The sequence below is a fragment of the Ostrinia nubilalis genome, chromosome 23 (genome assembly GCF_963855985.1).
Source record: "Ostrinia nubilalis chromosome 23, ilOstNubi1.1, whole genome shotgun sequence".
NCBI lineage: Eukaryota > Metazoa > Arthropoda > Insecta > Lepidoptera > Crambidae > Ostrinia > Ostrinia nubilalis.
The window spans coordinates 3842843-3862429 of record NC_087110.1 but is presented as its reverse complement, the minus strand read 5'-3'; the positions used below and the strand labels follow the sequence as shown (position 1 = coordinate 3862429).

The 19587-nt window shown below is 36.2% G+C and overlaps 2 protein-coding genes across 2 annotated transcripts; one reads left to right on the top strand and one right to left on the bottom strand.

Moving 5' to 3' along the window:
* The first annotated feature begins 3977 nt into the window (after window positions 1-3977).
* Window positions 3978-6927, top strand: LOC135083206 (UDP-glucuronosyltransferase 2B20-like). Its single transcript, XM_063977940.1, has 4 exons — window positions 3978-4517; window positions 4723-4858; window positions 5375-5594; window positions 6657-6927. The coding sequence occupies exons 1-4, from the start codon at window positions 3978-3980 to the stop codon at window positions 6925-6927; spliced, it is 1167 nt and encodes a 388-aa protein (XP_063834010.1).
* Window positions 6928-12250: 5323 nt separating this feature from the next.
* On the bottom strand, window positions 12251-15100 carry LOC135083205 (UDP-glucuronosyltransferase 2B14-like). Its single transcript, XM_063977939.1, has 4 exons — window positions 15096-15100; window positions 14625-14695; window positions 12823-13042; window positions 12251-12557 (listed from the first exon to the last, which is right to left on the bottom strand). The coding sequence occupies exons 1-4, from the start codon at window positions 15098-15100 to the stop codon at window positions 12278-12280; spliced, it is 576 nt and encodes a 191-aa protein (XP_063834009.1). The 3' UTR covers window positions 12251-12277.
* Window positions 15101-19587: the final 4487 nt, after the last annotated feature.

Below are 19587 nucleotides of genomic sequence, written 5' to 3'. Positions count from 1 at the left end.
TTCAAAGTGTGCGTCACGTCACGCGGCCATTGATTGGCCATAAGGCACGCCTTCTGGCCAATCACAGCACTTTTAAGCCGGTTGCACATGTTGTCGTAGACTCTCAGTCGCTTTGTTTTTACACAGTTGAATGTGTGTGTGGGAGCTGTGGTGGGGGAAATGTGGGGACACTGGTTCTCGTTGTAGTTACGCGCGACTTCATATCTATTCTCTTTCTATGATCTGAGCCACTGAAGGACTGAAGTGTCTTAGTTAGAATATTGACATTGATACTATGAATACTTGATTATTGGTTCCGATTTTTGCCACGTTGGACAACACGGAAGTGTCTCATATAATTATGATATTTACAGAAGAGCCCTATCAATATGGGTTCCTAGTTCATTTTTGTAACTTCGCGTTTCAGAATCCTTGGACTGTCATGCTGACAAAGTTTCCCAATTTCAACGAGATATCACTGAGTCGGCGGGTTTAGTGTGAAGCCTGCATTATGACTGCGGCACGAAACTGGGAACACAAACACAAATCTTGCTTGATTCAGGTGAACTCCAGATCCGCTGACCAAACGTCCAATGGATTCGATTCCAGCGCGTTTATTATGCAAAACCATTTGAGTCTGCGTGAATATGCTATTGAGTTTCAAGTTTAACCCTCGCTGTACGAGGTGGGGTGTGACACACCCCAGTCCTTTAAAAATAGCCACAATTTTAAAAATTTGCAAGTGCTGAATTTGAAATTCTCAGTAGCTGGAATTATGACACTGCTGCTTCGATCAGCGTTGCAAAATCAGTCCAGCGCGCAGCGGTGACTACCAACTGAGTTACATGCCTTTAAAGTACGTGTGGGTGTCACACACCCCACCTGGTACGGGACGTTGTTAAAAAGTGTGGTCTATTCTTGCTCTTCTCGACTTCTCTCGTGCATTTGACACATTAAACCATAACCTTCTGCTATCTAAAATGTCCTACTACGGTTTTGATTCTGGTGCATTAAGGTGGTTCTATAGTTACCTTCATTGTAGATCACAGCGCGTGGAGGTCAGTGATGAAAGTGGAATACCATCACTTTCACAATCTACCTTATTGAGGCGAGGTGTACCGCAGGGTTCCATATTAGGTCCAATTCTTTTTATTTTGTATAGTGCTGACTTGACTAGTAATATCATACATTGTAATTATCACATCTACGCAGACGATTTGCAAATTTATTTGTCTTTCAAGCCTCATGAAACTCTCGGCGCGGTGGGGAAAATCAATGAAGACCTTCATAGGATTAGTGCTTGGGCTAATAAAAATTGTTTAGTTTTGAATCCACTAAAATCCAAATTTCTTGTTCTTGGTTCCAACATACAAATAAATAATATTAACAACTTCAACCCTAATATCTCAATTAATAATGAGGTTATCCAACAGGTAACTGAAGCTCGTAACCTTGGAGTCCTTATGGACGACAGGCTTAAGTTTCACAGCCACGTATTGGAGACGGTTAAGAACTGCTATTATAGGCTCAAAGTACTATACCATGTACGAAATTACTTAGATGTGGACTTGAGAGTTAAGCTCTGTGAATCTTTAGTTCTGTCCAAGCTTAACTACGCCGATACCGTCATAGGCGACTGTATCTATGGTTACACTAAAAAGGTCATACAGCGGGTGCAGAATTCCTGCGCCCGATTCTGTTTCAATATCCCGCGTAGAGCCCATGTCTCGCCGTTTCTCAATCAAGGAAACCTGCTTAACATGAAATCTAGGCGTGCACTCCATTACGCGTGTTTACTGTTTGGGGTTGTGCGTACTAAAAGTCCGCCATATTTATATGAGAAACTTTTATTTTCCCATCGGAGTGTGAGGCTTGCTTCACGCCTTGGATGTCCAAGCCACAGTACCGCAGCATTTCGTGGTAGTTTCCGTTACTCTGCCACGAAATGCTGGAATAATATACCACCGCCTTTTAAAAATTGTCACACGTTAAATTCTTTTAAATTAAATTACAAAAAGTATCTTTTAAACCTTCAAAAGCACACATAATAGCATTATAGAAATACCATTCATATCATAAAAAGAAAATCGTAAGAACTAATTTCTGTGCATGAGTTGTTTGTTCATGGTTGTAGTTATTAATTTATATTAATTATTATTAGAATCTTAGCTATACATAAGTAATGTAATTAAATAATCTGTCTAGGCTATCTATGTTTAAAATTACTTGTTACGTTAACCGATTGTTCCTGGGCGAGCTGCGCCCTTTACCTCAACTGGCATCCGCAGAATACCAGTGGTCGTGATGCGCTCTCTGCCGTCACGGCGTATACTGAGCTGATGCCATTTTGGTGCTTGTAGACGTTCTGTTGTCTAGTTTTAGTTATTATCTTGCTGTGTACCTACTTGCATCGAATAAATATTTTTCTTTCTTTCTTTCTTTCTTTCTTTCTAAAAAAATCTGACAGTTTTGGTGTAATTTATATATTTTATAGCTTATGCCTATAACATAAGCTTTGTCAATTGAAAAAAATTCAATACAAATAATATTTTTCGTGATTTTTACGGTATCTGAAATTTTCAAGCACTTTTAGTCAAATGAGATGACTTTTAGTGCGAATCTGGAAGTTTAGTACTGAGATCCGAAGATGTATGTGAACATACACTTATGGGATACAATTTATGCTTGGTGATACAATTTATGGGCTACTGAAATGGAATAACATATTTTATAAATAAATAAAATTGTTACGCTTCCATTTTATGCATTGAGCATACTCATTTTCTTTCATCAGAATTGTGGTAAATTGAAAACCGATGATCAAAACAAATTTATACCCTTCCAGTTTTTAATTTACTTTTAAATTATAAGTAAATACTTGTACTTTGTTAAATAAAAACAGTTGTCATAATTAAAGGCACTAATTAAAAATTATACATAGGAAACTGATTCCTAAATTACAAGAACAACGGAAATTGTGTCTTTTTGTTTTTTTATGATAAAAATGTTATAATACATATTTTCAGCTCAGAGCATTTCTTAAACCTAATTAGCATACGTAAATAATCAATATTAAATATTAAATTCCACCTAAAAAAATGTTGAATGAAAATTTTATCACTTTGTATATTGGGGTGGGTCATACCCCACCTGGTACGGGACGTAACTTTTAGTCACCTCGTACACGGAGGGTTAAGTCAATTGAGGTTAGCTTAAATTATATCAGCTCGAACTACACAGACATTTCGATTCCCAAATTCGTGTGAAACCATTTAGTTTGTTTGGAAATTAACTGAAAATGGAAAAAGTAACGTAACCTCTGAAACTCGTTACCAAAGATAAGTGCGAACATTAAAATTTATGACAAATACAAGTTATGATAAATAATTTAGCAAATTCATTTGGTCATTGTTTTTTGTTTCTCTAACATAATTTAATATTTAACATATGTATCAAATTGTACACTTTTGGAATTTTATCAGATCGTTAATTTGTCTTGACTTGAGGTGTGATAATATTGATTTATCAGTTATGTGTTAGCTAGTATAATTGCGTAAATAAGTAGAGGTTCGTGACTTGTGAATCGTTTTAACGTTTTAAAGTACCTTCTTATCTGATTCAGTAACTCTATAAACTTTTGTAAGGATATTTTTGTAGCGAGACAGCAGTAGCAGTCAGTTTAACAGTGTTAGCAGTGTTTCAAATGTATTATGTCTCGATTTTTATTGATTGTATTCAGTGTGATTTGCTTTACAAATATAAACTCTATCAGTGAAGCAGCTAGGATTCTGGCTTACTACCCTACCCCGTCCATAAGCCACCAGATTGTCTTCAGACCACTTACTCTGGAACTTGTGAATCGAGGCCATGAAGTGGTCGTTGTAACCACAGACCCTATATTTCCAAAGGGTAAAGCACCTGAAAACTTAACAGAAATCGACGTACACGACCTATCATACGCAGATTGGAAGAAACTGCTAAATAAATTTGATAACAAAATGGAAAACAGCGACATCACTGCAATATTCAAAAATGTAGCATCGACTATAGAAAAGCAAATGAAATCAGACGCTGTTAATAAGATTTTGAAAGATAAATCAAAGAAGTATGATTTGATTATTGTTGAGGCGTACATGGAAGCCTTATTGGGATTGACTCATGTTTTCAAAGCACCAGTGATTCAATTCAGTACAGTTGGTGTTACTACTGCTATATACAAGATGTATGGCGCTGCCGCTCACCCGTTGATTTATCCATCAATAATACATGAAACTTTAAATAACCGTACATTGTGGGAGAAGATAAAAGCACTTGTCATTGAATATACATTTTCTATAGATACTGACATTGATGATCATGTTAATGAAGTATTAAGGAACGTATTTGGTCCAGAAGTCCCGAAATTGGATGAACTAAGAAATAATGTGGATATGATGTTCTTGAATGTGCATCCCATGTGGGATTCAAATCGACCAGTGCCTCCTAATGTGGTTCATCTTGGTGGTATGCATCAGAAACCAGCAAAGGATCTACCTAAGGTAGTATTAACTACCACTAATATTTACTACATTTTATACATCCCGAGTTATCACTATAATTAAATTATGAGAGAGTTGAGTTTTTAATAAAACGTAATGATCAATAAATACCTTCCAGGATCTTCAAACATTCCTAGAATCTTCTAAAAACGGCGTTATTTACGTCAGTTTTGGCTCCATAATCGATCCCACTCAATTCCCTCAGGAAAGGATAAAAATCCTAGTAAACGTCTTCTCGAAATTGCCATACGATATTCTGTGGAAGTGGAATCATGGAGATGTCCCTGGACGTACTAAAAATATAAGGATTTCAAAATGGCTGCCACAATCTGATCTTTTGAGTAAGTTTTTTTTTGCATTTGAAGTTACTACACACGCACATTTCGAACAATTATAAAACTTGAAAAAAGTATTACGTATTACTCAAGTGGCAATTGAACCCACAACCTTTTACTCGATTACTCGGAACGCTAAGATACACCGTGCGATATGTCGTTGCTTTATCTAAGCACCTTACAGAGTAGATTATTTTTCACATTGTTAGTTCGCTTGTTTCAGCCAAATGACTCCCACTGCTGGACAAAGGCTTCATGATTTTCTACAATGACCGCGGTCCTGCGCTGCCCGCATTTAGGTACTTTCGGTGACCTACCCATTTCACCACTACATTTTCCGGCTCGCGGTCGCCACTCGAGAACTTTTCTGCCCCAGCAGCCATCTCTACGAGCATGCCCCGCCCTCTGCCACTTAATTTTGGCATATCTGTGGCCTGTGTCGGTTACTATAGTTTCCTGCTCCTCATTTCACAATAAATTTCGTTCCAAATAAACATCTTTTCTTTCTTTATTTATTTCCAGGACACCCGAAGATCAAATTGTTTGTAACCCAATGTGGTCTCCAGTCCACTGATGAAGCCATCACAGCAGGGGTTCCTCTCGTTGGAATGCCGATGTTTGGGGACCAAAAGTACAACGCAGCGCAATATCTCCACCATGGCATTGGTGTTATAGTTGACATTGAAACTGTCACTGAAGAGAAACTTAGTAACGCAATTACCATGATACTACAAGATGACAGGTGAGCTAATGAAACATAATGGGTCCTCGCTTAACGTATAAATCTTCTTATAGGTATGGGAGAAGAATGGGAGGGATGACATTGACATATTATGACGTGACAGAGCATACAAATCTGAAGAATATTTGTTTGACGTCTTAAAAATACCCTCCTGTACAGTTCTCATACCTCAGCTACTGACTGAGTTAAGCGTTAAGACCTTTAATTTTGATGATAATAATATTATCAACAATATATTTAAGACTATTAAGCTGAAAGCAATAGGATTATGAAATATTAACCTCTTTGTGAAGGCAAATAACTTAATGCTCACTAAGCTGTCTGCAAAATTTTGAGATTAATATTTGTATTTGGGTACTTGATCTTTGCAGCTTTGTTAGTCTAGGTACTTCAACTGTTTCAATATAAACCTGATCCTATAATTTTTTAAACTTTGTCACTTTTTAAGCAACAAGAAAAATCGACTTTATTTAATACACGGTATTATCACTTCTAGGCGTAAGGCAACTTCATTGTCTAAATAATTTGCCTTGGATTGGAAGGCATGATTTATTAAGTCTGACACCAGATTCTGACCGCAACTTTACAAACTACACGACAGGAAATGCTCATTCTTCAATTACTTTGATCGTGTCATCATCATCATTACCCACAATGATTTCCAGATTAGCCGATCCGCACCTTTCTGCAATCATTATCGTGTGTACTCAACATTGAGACCCTTACGCCCGTATTCAAAAACGATGCTTGCTTAAGTGAAGCAGCAAATCGAACACACAACATTCAATAGAGCGCTGTGATTGGTTCGTGTGGGACTCTGTGCGTCCACGCGCACTGTTAGACCACCTACCTTTAACCGTAACTATAACGATAACCGGTTAGTAGTTTGACAGATTTTTGACGTACTTGTCAAAGTTAAAGTAATATGATGCAACTGTTCATGTGATATCAATTTCCTCAACGAAATCATGGTTCTCAAAACCAAGTCGTTGCCAAAATGAAAGAAGAAGAAGAAGAAGATGATGCAACCCAGTCTAATGTTCGATTGTTTCCCTTTTTCAGTTACCGCAGAAATATCGTTCGTCTACGTACCCTCATGCAAGATCAACCCCAGACTCCACTAGAGCGCGCGGTGTGGTGGACAGAGTACGTCATCCGACACTCCGGCGCACGCCACTTGCGCGCGGCCGGAGCATATCCTTCTTTTGTTGAATATTATGAACTATACTTATGTGTTTATGGATTGGCAGCATTATTGGCTGTAGTAGCTGGACTTGTGTGTTCAGTGAGATGTTGTAGAAAGGTTTGGAAAAGTAAAGAGAAGACGAATTGATATCAGGGTTTTATTTCATACTTCTTACTGTTTGAATGTATTTAGAGATTTTTAGTGTGAATCAACGAGTTTAAATGATTCATATTTTTTTACTGATTCCTCTGAAGGATGTTTAGTTGTAGGCATAAAAATTAATGACCACGGGTTGGAAGACAGGCCAGACCTCCTACTAGGTGGACCGACGATCTGGTAAAGGTAGCGGGAAGAGCCTGGGTGCGGGCAGCGCAGAACCTTTCATTGTGGAATTCTTGTGGGAGGCCTTTGTCCAGCTGTGGACGTCATTTGGCTGAAACGAATAAAAATTAATAACTGTAACAGTTTCACCATTGCTGCAGTTTTTAAATTGACTAATTCAAAGTTCCCGCAGACTACCGAAAGACTTTTAAGTGTGAGGAATCAACCATTAATAGTTCAAGAGAGTTTAATTTATCAAAGCGAGAAAATACAATGAGGCTGAACGCACTTGTAAGTGTCATACATTTTCGAAATTTGGTATCGAACAAATTACTTTTAAGAAGGTTTCTAAGCAGTTTGTGCTATGTTGTAGTAACGAAACAATATAAATAAAAGGTTCGTTCGTTCGTTTGTTTCAGCCGAAAGACGTCCACTGCTGGACAAAGGCCTCCCCCAAGGATTTCCACGAAGACCGATCCTGCGCCGCTCGCAACCAAGCACCTCCCGCGACCTTGTCTGAGGCCTGCCCACGCTACGTCTTTCGGCTCTTCTTCAAAAAAAGGCGACAAATAAAAGGTACATTATAATAATGATATGAATCAACAAAAGTTAGTGTGGAATTCCAGTACACGAAACAAAGCCAGGCTGTTCGTCATGCCACGATGATAATAACTACCTACCTATGTACCTTAAAAAGCGTTCAAAATTCATAACAAACAGCTGGTAAATAGTAGTTTTTGAAAAACAGTAGCAAAAGTAGCGCGAGTCGAACTCGCGCCCGTATGGTTCCGTACGACAATTTTGTTGTTGTATGAGAGAGTCCCTTTAGAGTTTATTTTATTTTAAATTTAATTTATATCTTCCTTCCTTTCAAACAAACATATTATTATTATTAATAATTTCCATTAGTATTATTATTATTAGTATAGATTATTATTTGTTCCTGTATCACAGAAAACGTAACGACATTAGGAGTAAACAGAAAATGAAACAGAACTCCGTGACGTGAGGAATTAAGCTCCAGGATTCCCCGCCCTGTTGCAACGTCTTAGTCATTAAACAAAATTACATTAATGAACTAATTTTCAAGCATGGCAACCTCAAATACTTGCGGCTTGAACATTCAACGTACAGCTGAAGCTACTGCAGGGATGTTAAGGATATGAAGTTTCGGTTATGGATACGGTTACAGATATAAAAATAATATTATAGCGGTTTCGGTTACGGTTACGGATATGAAATCATTTCGGATTATTCGAAAGTTTCGGATAATTTCGGTTACGGATATTAGAATTTTAAAAATGTAAAATTCAAATATAAAGATGCTGCGTGACCCACATAGCCACTTTGTGCACTATGACGACACTCTATGATAAAGATAAAATAGGCCAGGTTTGGTTAGGGAATGCCAGACAAATTACAAATATTAAAAAATAATAAGATTTAAACTCCACTTTTATCCGAAACTATCCGAAACTTTTGAATCCTTTCGGATACGAATATTTTTTTTATTTCTAATATCCGATGGTTTCGGTTACGGTTACGGATATCCATAACATCCCTGCTACTAAGTGCAGTTTCAACTTAATGGAAGCTAATAACGAACGACGCGGTGCACAGTCTTCCCCAAATTGTGTCAGAAATTTGGACTTTATCGCAGAAGTTTTAGAGTCTGTTAATTTTAAACGGAACACTGTATTGTAATCGCACTGACAGTTTTAAGCAGCGATGGCATTCAAACTTCAACTGAATCCGAAAAGATAAGAGGTTGTAATTAAAAACTAAATAATTTTGTCGTAACTGTGTATGTTAAGTATTTCCATTGAGTGAAATTATCTGGCATTAATATTTAAGGAGCACATTATAACCCGATCCGTAAACGAACTAAAGTCGCTGACAGCCCGACGGATTATCAAGCTGAATTAGTGGCAATGGGCAGGGCACATAATACGCAGAACTGACGGCCGATGGGGCAACAAGGTTCTGGAGTGGAGGCCGCGTACCGGAAAACGTAGCGTGAGTGAGACGTCCACCCACAAGGTGGAACGACGACATCATAAAGGTAGCAGGAAAGCGTTGGACGCAGGCCGCTACCAACTGGGCAACATGGAAAGCATTGGGGGAGGCCTGTGTTCAGCAATGGACGTCCTATGGCTTAGATGATGATGATGATTATAACCCGATTGAGTTAACTGCGCACCTGGCAGCCGTGACGTCACATCGACGCACTGATACGAAAGTGGGGAGGTGTGCGGGTGAGTGCAAGGGAGAGTCGCATTCCAGCAAGCTAACATTTCGATCGGGTTGTACTGCAGCCATACCATAAAAAGTAGACAAGCTACATACTATTTTGTGGCCATTATATCTCTCTCAGGATTAAGGCCGGGTAGCAGAGAAAATGGCGAAAATGAGGTTTTCATTTTTCATTTTTGAGGTACTAAACAGTAAAATTAAAGGCTAAAATTTTTATTGGGCATAGTTGAGGATATTTTCTAGGGCTATTAACGGATGGAAACACGATTTGATGAAGTTGACTCGATAGAATAAATTCCCAAAGTTACCTCTATTCGTTTTCTATTTATGGTTTTATTTTTAAAATAAGCGATTTAAGATTCTAAATCTTTTACTAAACTAAAGTTCAGAAATAACTTGAGGGCTTTTAACGGATGAATTTTTTATATTGCGTCTTATTTAGTTACTATGTTAAAAAATGTGGAAAAAATCGTCCATGACGGCTTGGACAATCTCAATCAGTCGCGCGGTGGCGTTTACGGAGGACGGACGCGTGTCAGTTTTTTGGCCGTGACAGTTCGCGATTTGTCAATATTTTTGACAATGATGACTTTGATGAGTCACAGTATAATAATATCAGTGTTACTGGAGAAAGCTTAAATTTTTGATAATTAAGAATTATCAATTTTGTCTACCTATTGAAATTTAAATCGTTCGCATCCTTTTAAACGAAGACTACTCATGATACATAGTACATTCCTCAAATATGAGACAAAACCAATGAGTTAAAATTACATTTTAATAGTACCTACATACAATCGTCTTACACTCTTTAGAAGAGCACACTGACACAAATAAATAATAAAAAATATTGTCTAAGGTCTGTAGCTAAAGGTCTAAGCTGTAAGATAGAAGAATCTTCTAGCCAAAAAGATGGCAGATGCAGCAGATGTCAACGGATTTCAAACTGGAGTTCATATGACTCCTTGTAGACTTGAGTCTCTAGAGCGTCCCTTCCTCCACCATGCGTAAGAATGTTTCAAAAATACTGTCTAAGGTCTGTAGCTAAAGGTCTAAGCTGCAAGATAGAAGAATCTTCTAGCCAAAAAGATGGCAGATGCAGCAGATGTCAACGGATTTAAAACTGGAGTTCATGTGACTCCTTGTAGACTTGAGTGTCTAGAGCGTTCCTTCCTCCACCATGCGTAAGAATTTTCACAAAAATACTGTCTAAGGTCTGTAGCTAAAGGTCTACGCTGCAAGATGGAAGAATCTTCTAACCAAAAAGATGGCAGATGCAGCAGATGTCAACGGATTTAAAACTGGAGTTGATGTGACTCCTTGTAGACTTGAGTGTCTAGAGCGTCCCTTCCTCCACCATGCGTAAGAATTTTTACAAAAATACTGTCTAAAGTCTGTAGCTAAAGGTCTACATCATTTATATTTACTGTGGTTATAAAGGTGTACCAAGGGTACATGCTACACCTTTTTATTCGATTGTAAGAGTAATGGTTTACTCACAAATCCGTTTTATCTGATTTTCTGAAATCTTTTAATTACACTGGTGTTTATCATTCAAATCAAAGACTAATGTTTGAACTAATTTGGACATATCAAGGTCTATCATTGGTATTTTTTTCAAACTTCTGCGTTGAGCCATTTACGAGATCTGGGACATCACAAAACATTACCCCAGCAAAATTCTAAATAACTTGAGAACCGGAACACGAACAAATTTTGCTATTCATGGACAAATTACTACGCAACAAGAGCTATCTATACCATGTATTTGGTTCCGGGATAGAACGACTTTCAAAAAAAAAAAAATTTGCCAGGGTAATGTTTGAAACGTTACCCCAGCAAAATCTGTTTTTTCCTAATAATTTTAAAACGATAATTTGAACGAATTTTGCTATTAGTGGACAAATTAATCTGCTTACAATGGACTAATTATCTGCTATACTTTCGACTCTCTAAAGCATAACATTTATAAAAATTTTGCTGCGGTAATGCACATTGCTCATAGTGATTTTCGATACAGAGACCCGTACATACGTTATACATAAATTATGGAAAGAAAACACTCAGACCAATACAAACAAATATGTATGCAATTTTAGTATGATATTTTTATTTATTAATAAACAAAAAGACTGAACAAAATTGATGCGTGTACTGATTAATGTAATTAACTACATGCAAAGCTTTGTGAATTGCAACAAGTATAATTTATTATCCAAGCTCTAAGTAATCGCTACTACGAGTAACTGATCATAAAATGTTTTTCCAATCGCTCAAGCTCCCGAGGATCTACCGATAGGTCGGGTGACGTAATCTTGAAATTCTTTTAGCCGGCGCGGAACTTCCGGAAGGTCGGGTGACGCCACGCCTCTTTGAACCGTGTTTACTTTGGCAGTTATATTCTATATTTATTCGATTCTAAAATATATTCCCAAAAATTTTGAAAGTTGTTTTAATTTGTATCACTTGGATATGATTTGTATTAGAAAGTGCTGTGAGTGTGACGCTTGAACGGAAGGAAGTCAACCTAACCTAACCAACTGCGTATTTCTAAACTGCGTTTTTCTATACTGTGTAGCCGCGAGAGCTCTTTGGCGCGCTGTCTTCGGCGAAGTATTGCGCGCGCAGATTTTGACAGCGCGAAATACCTACTTTAGCAGAAATACCAAGCCTTAAGTTTAGTTGATAATGTAATGACTTATCTCACGTAAATGATTTCTTTCTCACAAACAAGGAAGCTCTTGATCTGCATCTCACCTGATGGAAAGTGATGATCAAAACACTGTATTTATATATAACATCTTTATGTATTATCTAGTCTCGGTGAATAAAATAATCTTTGAATGATGAAAATGAAGAAGTTTATTTACGTTTAAGTAATGAAGTAAGAAATTGTTGAAAAAAATCAAAGCAATTACACACATCAGTTCTTCTTTACTTTAAACGTAACTCTGAATAACTTCACATAAGTATACCTTAGCACTCCTATAACTACGGCTAGTGCTAGTCCTACAACAAATAACACAGTTATTACTAATTCCAACTCATAGTATTCTGTCCAAGAGATGTTCGCTGCAGGTGTTCGCAAGTGACGTGCTCCAGAGTGACGTATGGTGTACTCTGTCCACCAGACCGCGCGCTCTAGTGGAGTCTGAGGTTGATCGCGCATTATGGTGCGAAGTCGCACTATGTTGTTACGGTAGCTGTAAATAATAATTATTCATTAGATAATATTATTTATTCAGGTTCACCTGAATACTTTAAATCCTCCAGGAAAAGGCCTTATGCCAGTTTTGAAATATTTTAGATTTATAAATCCAGACTTTTGAGGCTTACGTTTCTAACCACAAGGCCATCGTACGTGATTATAGTAAATGGCTCTCTATTCTTATCAGAGTATTTAATTTTATTATCAACAAGAGCTGCATTGTTTAATTTGTGTAATCAAGAGATACTTCTGTGACTTACGAATCATCTTTCAGAATTTTATTGATCCCTTCATTTAGTTTGTCTTCAGTTACGGTTTCCAAATCAACTCTGACGCCAATGCCGTATTGTAAATACTGTTCAGCATTGAATTCCTGGTCTCCAAATACTGGCATTCCAAGAAGAGGAACACCAGCTGTGATGGCTTCATCCGTGGACTGAAGCCCACACTGGGTTACGAATAGTTTAATCTTTGGATGTCCTAAAATAGATTAAAACTAATTAAGATTTAAATAGTAAGACATGGGTCTTAACGCGAAGTTTAATAATGAGTTACATTATGTACTCACGGCTTGACGTTTCGGCTGCGATGCTGCAGCCGTGGTCACAAGCAGAAGCGAAAGTTTAAAATCTTATAATTAAGATTTGGTTCTTTACTTGTTACTGATGATGTACGAGTACACAACTATTAATTTATAGTCACATCAGTCGGTACACGTTAGGTACTTTTTTTTATTGTTAAAAAGACACTAGTTATTTATTATTGACATTGCTAATTTAGTGCTAGCATTTAACACGTTGACTGCCAAAGTAAATTTACTAATTCGCCAAAATTGAATTTTTTGCTAATCGATGTGTAATGGCTTGAAATGAATAGTTATTGTTAAAAAATATTTTTTTACTATTTATATTGACATATTATACCCATAAAAAAAACTGTCAGCCACCCGTGCCTGACGCGGCCCGAATGGTATAAATTTCAGTCACAGCGCCATGTCAAGCATTTTGTCAGGCACAACAAAATCACGTTTCTGCGTTTTGGCGGGAACTACCGTGTCGCATCGCTGTCCTCGCTTTAGCCCTCGTGAATACTATCGCTCTGTCCGGTTGCTGTCGGTCAATTGTCAAATTTCGGTCGTGTAAAGTCGAGAAAGACAGCAAGTTATAACTTACTCTCTTCAAAGCCCTAATCAGCCTAATTTTTGTCTGTAATGTTTCAATTTTTTACACAAATAATAATTTTAATATATATATTTTAATAGCCGTGTGGTGACGGCAGAGTAGAATACATTTGTCACCAACCCCTACTCTTCCCGCGGGTGTCGTAAGAGGCGACTTAGGGACTACACATCAAACAGAGAATGGGCAGCAGCGCTCTCTGAAAAACATCAATCTTTTAAACTGCGATCTCCAACCCGCCTGCCAAGCGTGGAGATTATGGCAAAACCCTCCACTATAGTGGAGGAGGCTCATAGTCCAGCAGTGGACTGTAAAGGGCTGTTGATGAATAATTTTAATAATTATGCTTAATAATTTATTCCGAAATATATCGTAAACTTGTGATTTTATTAAGAATTTCAAATATTTGTCGTGTTTTTACTAAAATTTTCATTCAAACCTGTGTTAATTTTTATTTAGGTACAAGAGTTGCAGGCCATGCTAAACATACTTTGTTGGGGGCCACGTCAGTCATTTAAAATAGGAAGTAACGCATTAAACGTGCCAGGCGGCCTACTGCGGTCGTTTGATTTAGATGCTTCAGTGTCAGGCTCCAGTGACTGACATGGCCCGAATAGGTTGCATGTTTGTCAGTCACCGGTGACTGTCATGGCAGCCTACGTGTTAAATAATTTTAATATTATGAAAAATCTTGTAGATTTGATGTTTCTAATTTACACCAAATTAACACATACAATACTTTGGTCTAAGACGAAGTCATTTTGACCTATGACCTGGTTAAGTCAACTTAAATTACTATGATAATAATTATGAATATTGTCTAGGGAACTACGCCAAATTACAAATTACAGTTAGCAAGTAAAGTTTGGATTTTGAATACTTACTCAGAAGATCAGATTGTGGAAACCATTTTGAAATTCTAATATTTGGAATATAGGATCCGGGGTTATGACGACTACCTCATGTCCCCTTTTAGCTAGTTCTAGACTAAGAGGTCTGAAGACTACTTGATGACTTATAGACGGTGTTGGATAGTAAGCAAGTATTCTGGAAGCTTCACAAATACTAATAATAGTCAAAACGCTTGTAAAACACACGACTAATAGACACGACATGATTCTACGATAGTTCTGGTAGTATAACTATACTGTTTATATAAATAACTCTGTTCACTTGGAAAATTCCAATTTAAATGATTTGTGGGAATGAATAGAGGTGTCCGTGGCCGTGGGCTCCACTGATTGTTCTGTTCATTTCCATAGATCAGCTAGTGGTGCAAAGAGGCAAAGCATGTTTGTAAGATGGGGATAGCGGTGCGGGTTGTACAATAACTAAATGTCGATGTATAACTTTACTGCATATCTGAATTGTACAATTGTTTGTTATCCTAAATAAAATAAAATAAAATAAAATAAAAATAACATAGTGTGATGAGGAAATCTTTATGTTTGCTATGAATGACAATAACTAGTTCTGCAAATTGTTTACAGTAGCCTACCTAATTTTAATGACAAATGATTATTTAATTTTGTAATAAGTATGAAATTGTGGTATTTTACTAAACGAATATCTATGTTTCCTTACAAACATTTAGCGATTTTTAAAGAACCATAAATTTCAGTTTTATGAAATTTGTCGGTAGATTGAAACAGATACATGGAAAAAAAATGGTAATTATTCAGGGTGATCAGAAAAGTGAAGTCTTAAAGAAAAATTTAGATTCCTTACATCGAGGTGTACCTATCTAAATCACCCCCATTTTGTGATATTTTTAAATTTTAATGACCTAGTATGCTTTAAATTTTTTTATCTTTTTTTTTGGGTCGTCTTTTCTCAGATTTTTTTTTGACACATTTGTTATTATTTGCTGATGTTTAAAAAAAACTAGCGGCCGCCCGCGACTTCGTACGCGTGGATCCCGTTTTACCAGGCCTCCGTCACTCGCCTATGCCGGCCGAGATAATTACCTACAGCGCGCGACAACTTCAAGTTGCAAATCAGTCAGGACCGCCACGCGCCTGTGAGCACACGCGTATTTCTATACACGCTCGGTCGATCATCGTCACAATCAAGGTTTATTGTTCCAACAGCACTGTTATCCTTCTTTAATGTAAAATCGTAGTATTTAGGAATAATAATTAACTGTACTAATTTGAATATAAAAAAAAATACACTTTTTAAATAATTTTGTAATACTTATGACAAAAAACTGTAGCAATAAAATTATTTTAGCTAATATAAACATTAACTTACTTCACCGTGTCTATTTTCCGACACTACACCTTTTAAAACTATTTGTCCAATTTCGAATTATTGCAACACTGAAGTTTATTAATAGGTACTTTAGAGATGGTACGATTATACAAACACCACTAGATTAAAGATTACCAATCGTAAATACAATAAATGCTTCTTAAAATTAAGTTATTATTTATTTTACTTTGCTTATACAACCCTGACGCTTGAGCTGCGAGGTAGATTAATTCTGAACACAAAAAATTTGCGCTCTTGTGAGCGTAGTAGTAAGGTGCGATTTCGAATGCACCATGTGCGTTGGATATTTTGCATTATTATTATTACCGTTAAAATGTCGGCATCTGATCCTACACAAAGGAGTGCAATTTCTGTTGCTACTATTATGTATTCTGTGGTTTTACCCCCTTCATCTATCTTACGCGGTTTAGATTTTTTCATACAAATGTTTTTTTCCGCTAACTCCCGTTCCCGTGGGAATTTTGCAATATCCTGTTGTAACTAAGCTTCAAGTTTACTAAGGTACCTGCATGCCAAATTTCAAGCGTCTAACTTAAGCGGTTTAGATTTTTCATACAAATGTTTTTTCCCGCTAACTCCCGTTCTTGTGGGAATTTTGCAATATCCTGTTGTAACTAAGCTTTAAGTTTACTAAGGTACCTGCATGCCGAATTTTAAGCGTCTAACTTAAGCGGTTCAGATTTTTCATACAAAACGATTTTCCCGCTAATTCCCATCCCCGTGGGAATTCCTAAGTATCCTATAACCTGCCCAGGAGTATGAAGAATAATTGTACCAAGTTTCGTTAAAATCCGTCAAGTAGTTTTTGTTTCTATAAGGAACATACAGACAGACAGACAGACAGACAGACAGACAGACAAAAATTTTACTGATTGCATTTTTGGCATCAGTATCGATCACTAATCACCCCCTGATAGTTATTTTGAAAATATATTTAATGTACAGAATTGACCTCTCTACAGATTTATTATAAGTATAGATAATCACTTTCCTATATTTGATGCATGATACAAAAGTTTTGTTAGAAATATTAAAATTATGATTTTAGTAGAACACTATCAAAGGACAATGTTCGTTCTCCATACATTGTTCGCCGTTAGATCAACAGTGCCGAAATAATACTTTCTAGGTTCTAAATGACACAAATCTTTATGTAAGAACAATTATTCCTGGCGGACCAATTCTATAAACTTATTGATAGCAATATTGTTATCATAACCTCTTACTTACTAGTATTGTATTATATTATTTTATGCACATCGATTTGGGAGATGTTCTGTATTGTAGTTGTCGCAGCCAAATTGTATTATAATATTGGACGGGTTTTGGAAATAGCTCGGCGTTCCACTTTTATGATTTACTTACTTACATTTTGCACGTAAATAAATAACATGAATCCTATGTTTACTTTCCACTCTTGACATTTAACACGTGACTTACCAAACTAACTATCTCCATGGTTACCGTCTTAGTCTATGCATGACTAGGGATTGAACAACTTTTAATTGAATATTATTAACAATTCTCGATAATTATTATCGATTGAAAAATATTCGGTATTTGAATCGAAAGATATATTCAATTTTATCAATATCAAAATATTCAATTTTAATAATAAAATAAATATTATTTACTACCACCTATGAAATGTTCTAAAAATTGCCTGGAGCGCTCCCCCAATCCTGGGTTTTCCCTTTCCAAGCTGAGAGGATATCATTTTGGTTCTATCGATACATTATAAAGGTACTTAATATTTGAAATGTATTACCAATTATTGTTATAAGCATTTTGAGCGAATAAAACTTTCAATTCTATTAGAACTTTAGACATTTCTCTCACTTTAAGCGGCATTGGATTTTTCATCGAATTTTGAAACTGTAACAGATATATTAAAGATGATCCCATATTGTTGTCATTGTCTATATCAGTGTTATGATCACAATTCTTTTTATTTTATTCATGACCTTCGACCAGTTGGACACATTAGATAGCTTCTTGTAGTATCGTGCAATATATTTTTAACTTTTAATTAAAATCTAGTCATACTGTAGCAATTTGGACGATTTATTTTATTTACAAGATCGGTATCTTATTGTCTATGATGACCGCAGTCAACATCACTATTACATGGATTCCTAACAATGAAGTACGGCATTGCCTTGTGCCGATTTTACATAGATTTTATCGACACAAATTATGGAACTTCATAGGATATGGAGCAGGCCACGCCCTAAAATGTCCGGATGTCGTCATAGTATTATGGAATACATATAAAATACTTTTATTATTTCATTTTTTAATCCTCAAGTGTCCGTTACAATCTAATTAATATTTAAGTATTCAAAAAGTAAGAGATTAATTTTGATACTTTACTGCTGTGCCCAGGAATCTAAGGCGGTTTCTGACAATGTCCTTTTCAACTTAAATGTTAAAATAAAAAAAAAGAACTTCCATAGGTCCAAAACCATTTTAAAACTGCGCAAGTTTCCTGAACATTCATAATAATACAAAAATGGGCCACTATTTCCTGTAATCGCTCCACTAAAGTGGTAAGTCGGAGATTCCGTTACATGTTTTTGACTTTCTTAGAGTGAATTAATATTGGAAATTACGTAGAACAGATGTACAGAGAATAACTGGACAGAACATGTTTTTATTCTCCACGAGGAAGTTCTTGCCCTTCATCATACCTGGTGATTAGGCTGAAGGTGGAAGGGAACTTCAACTACAGAGGAACTATGGCTTCCTTTTTCCAAATGCCGGAATACAGTTAAGCTATTAACATTATTGTTATAGTGACAGACTTAGGAAAATAGAGTTGCTAGCCAGGCAATGAGAATCAAATCCGGGACCTCTAAAGCTTACCTCTTACCACTTGCTAATAGACGTAGACTAATAAATTTATATTCGTTTTGTAATATAGCTCAAATACTAATAACACAATGCAAATAAAACATACTTAAACGACCTGGTTTTTCTTGTATTGTAAAATAACTGAAAAAGAAGTAAAAAGTATAGGTAATGTTTTTTTTTCTACTTAAATCCATTCTTACTCCACTAAAGTGCATGAAACTTGTGTCTGTTCTACTTCTAACAATAGATGATTTTATTAGCTATCATAAATGATATAAAATACTTGCTTATTAGTGTTAAGGGTACCCACGCTATCCCTCTTGTTTTTGAAGGCAGAAGTGAATACTAAAAATTTAAAACTTAAATCCTTGTTTTGTGAGAAATGGGTATTGAGCCCTAGTATTTATAGTAGTAAAAGCCCTAGTATTGAAGTATTATCATCGATAAAATTGTTCATACATCACGCCCAAAAAATGGACATGGCTATTGTATTAGAGGAATAATTTAATATTTATAAATATTGAAAAAAAAAATCGTCAATTTTATATGTATTTTAACCCCCTATTATGATTGTGTGGAAGCTTCATAGCGATAAGCCCGTCTAATTGTACTGTCCCTTTGTATTTCTTTTTTATTTGTCCTTGTTCTGTGTGTGGTGTACAATTACGTGTTTTTATTATTATTATAATACAGTTAGGAAACGGGGAAAAATAAATCTGA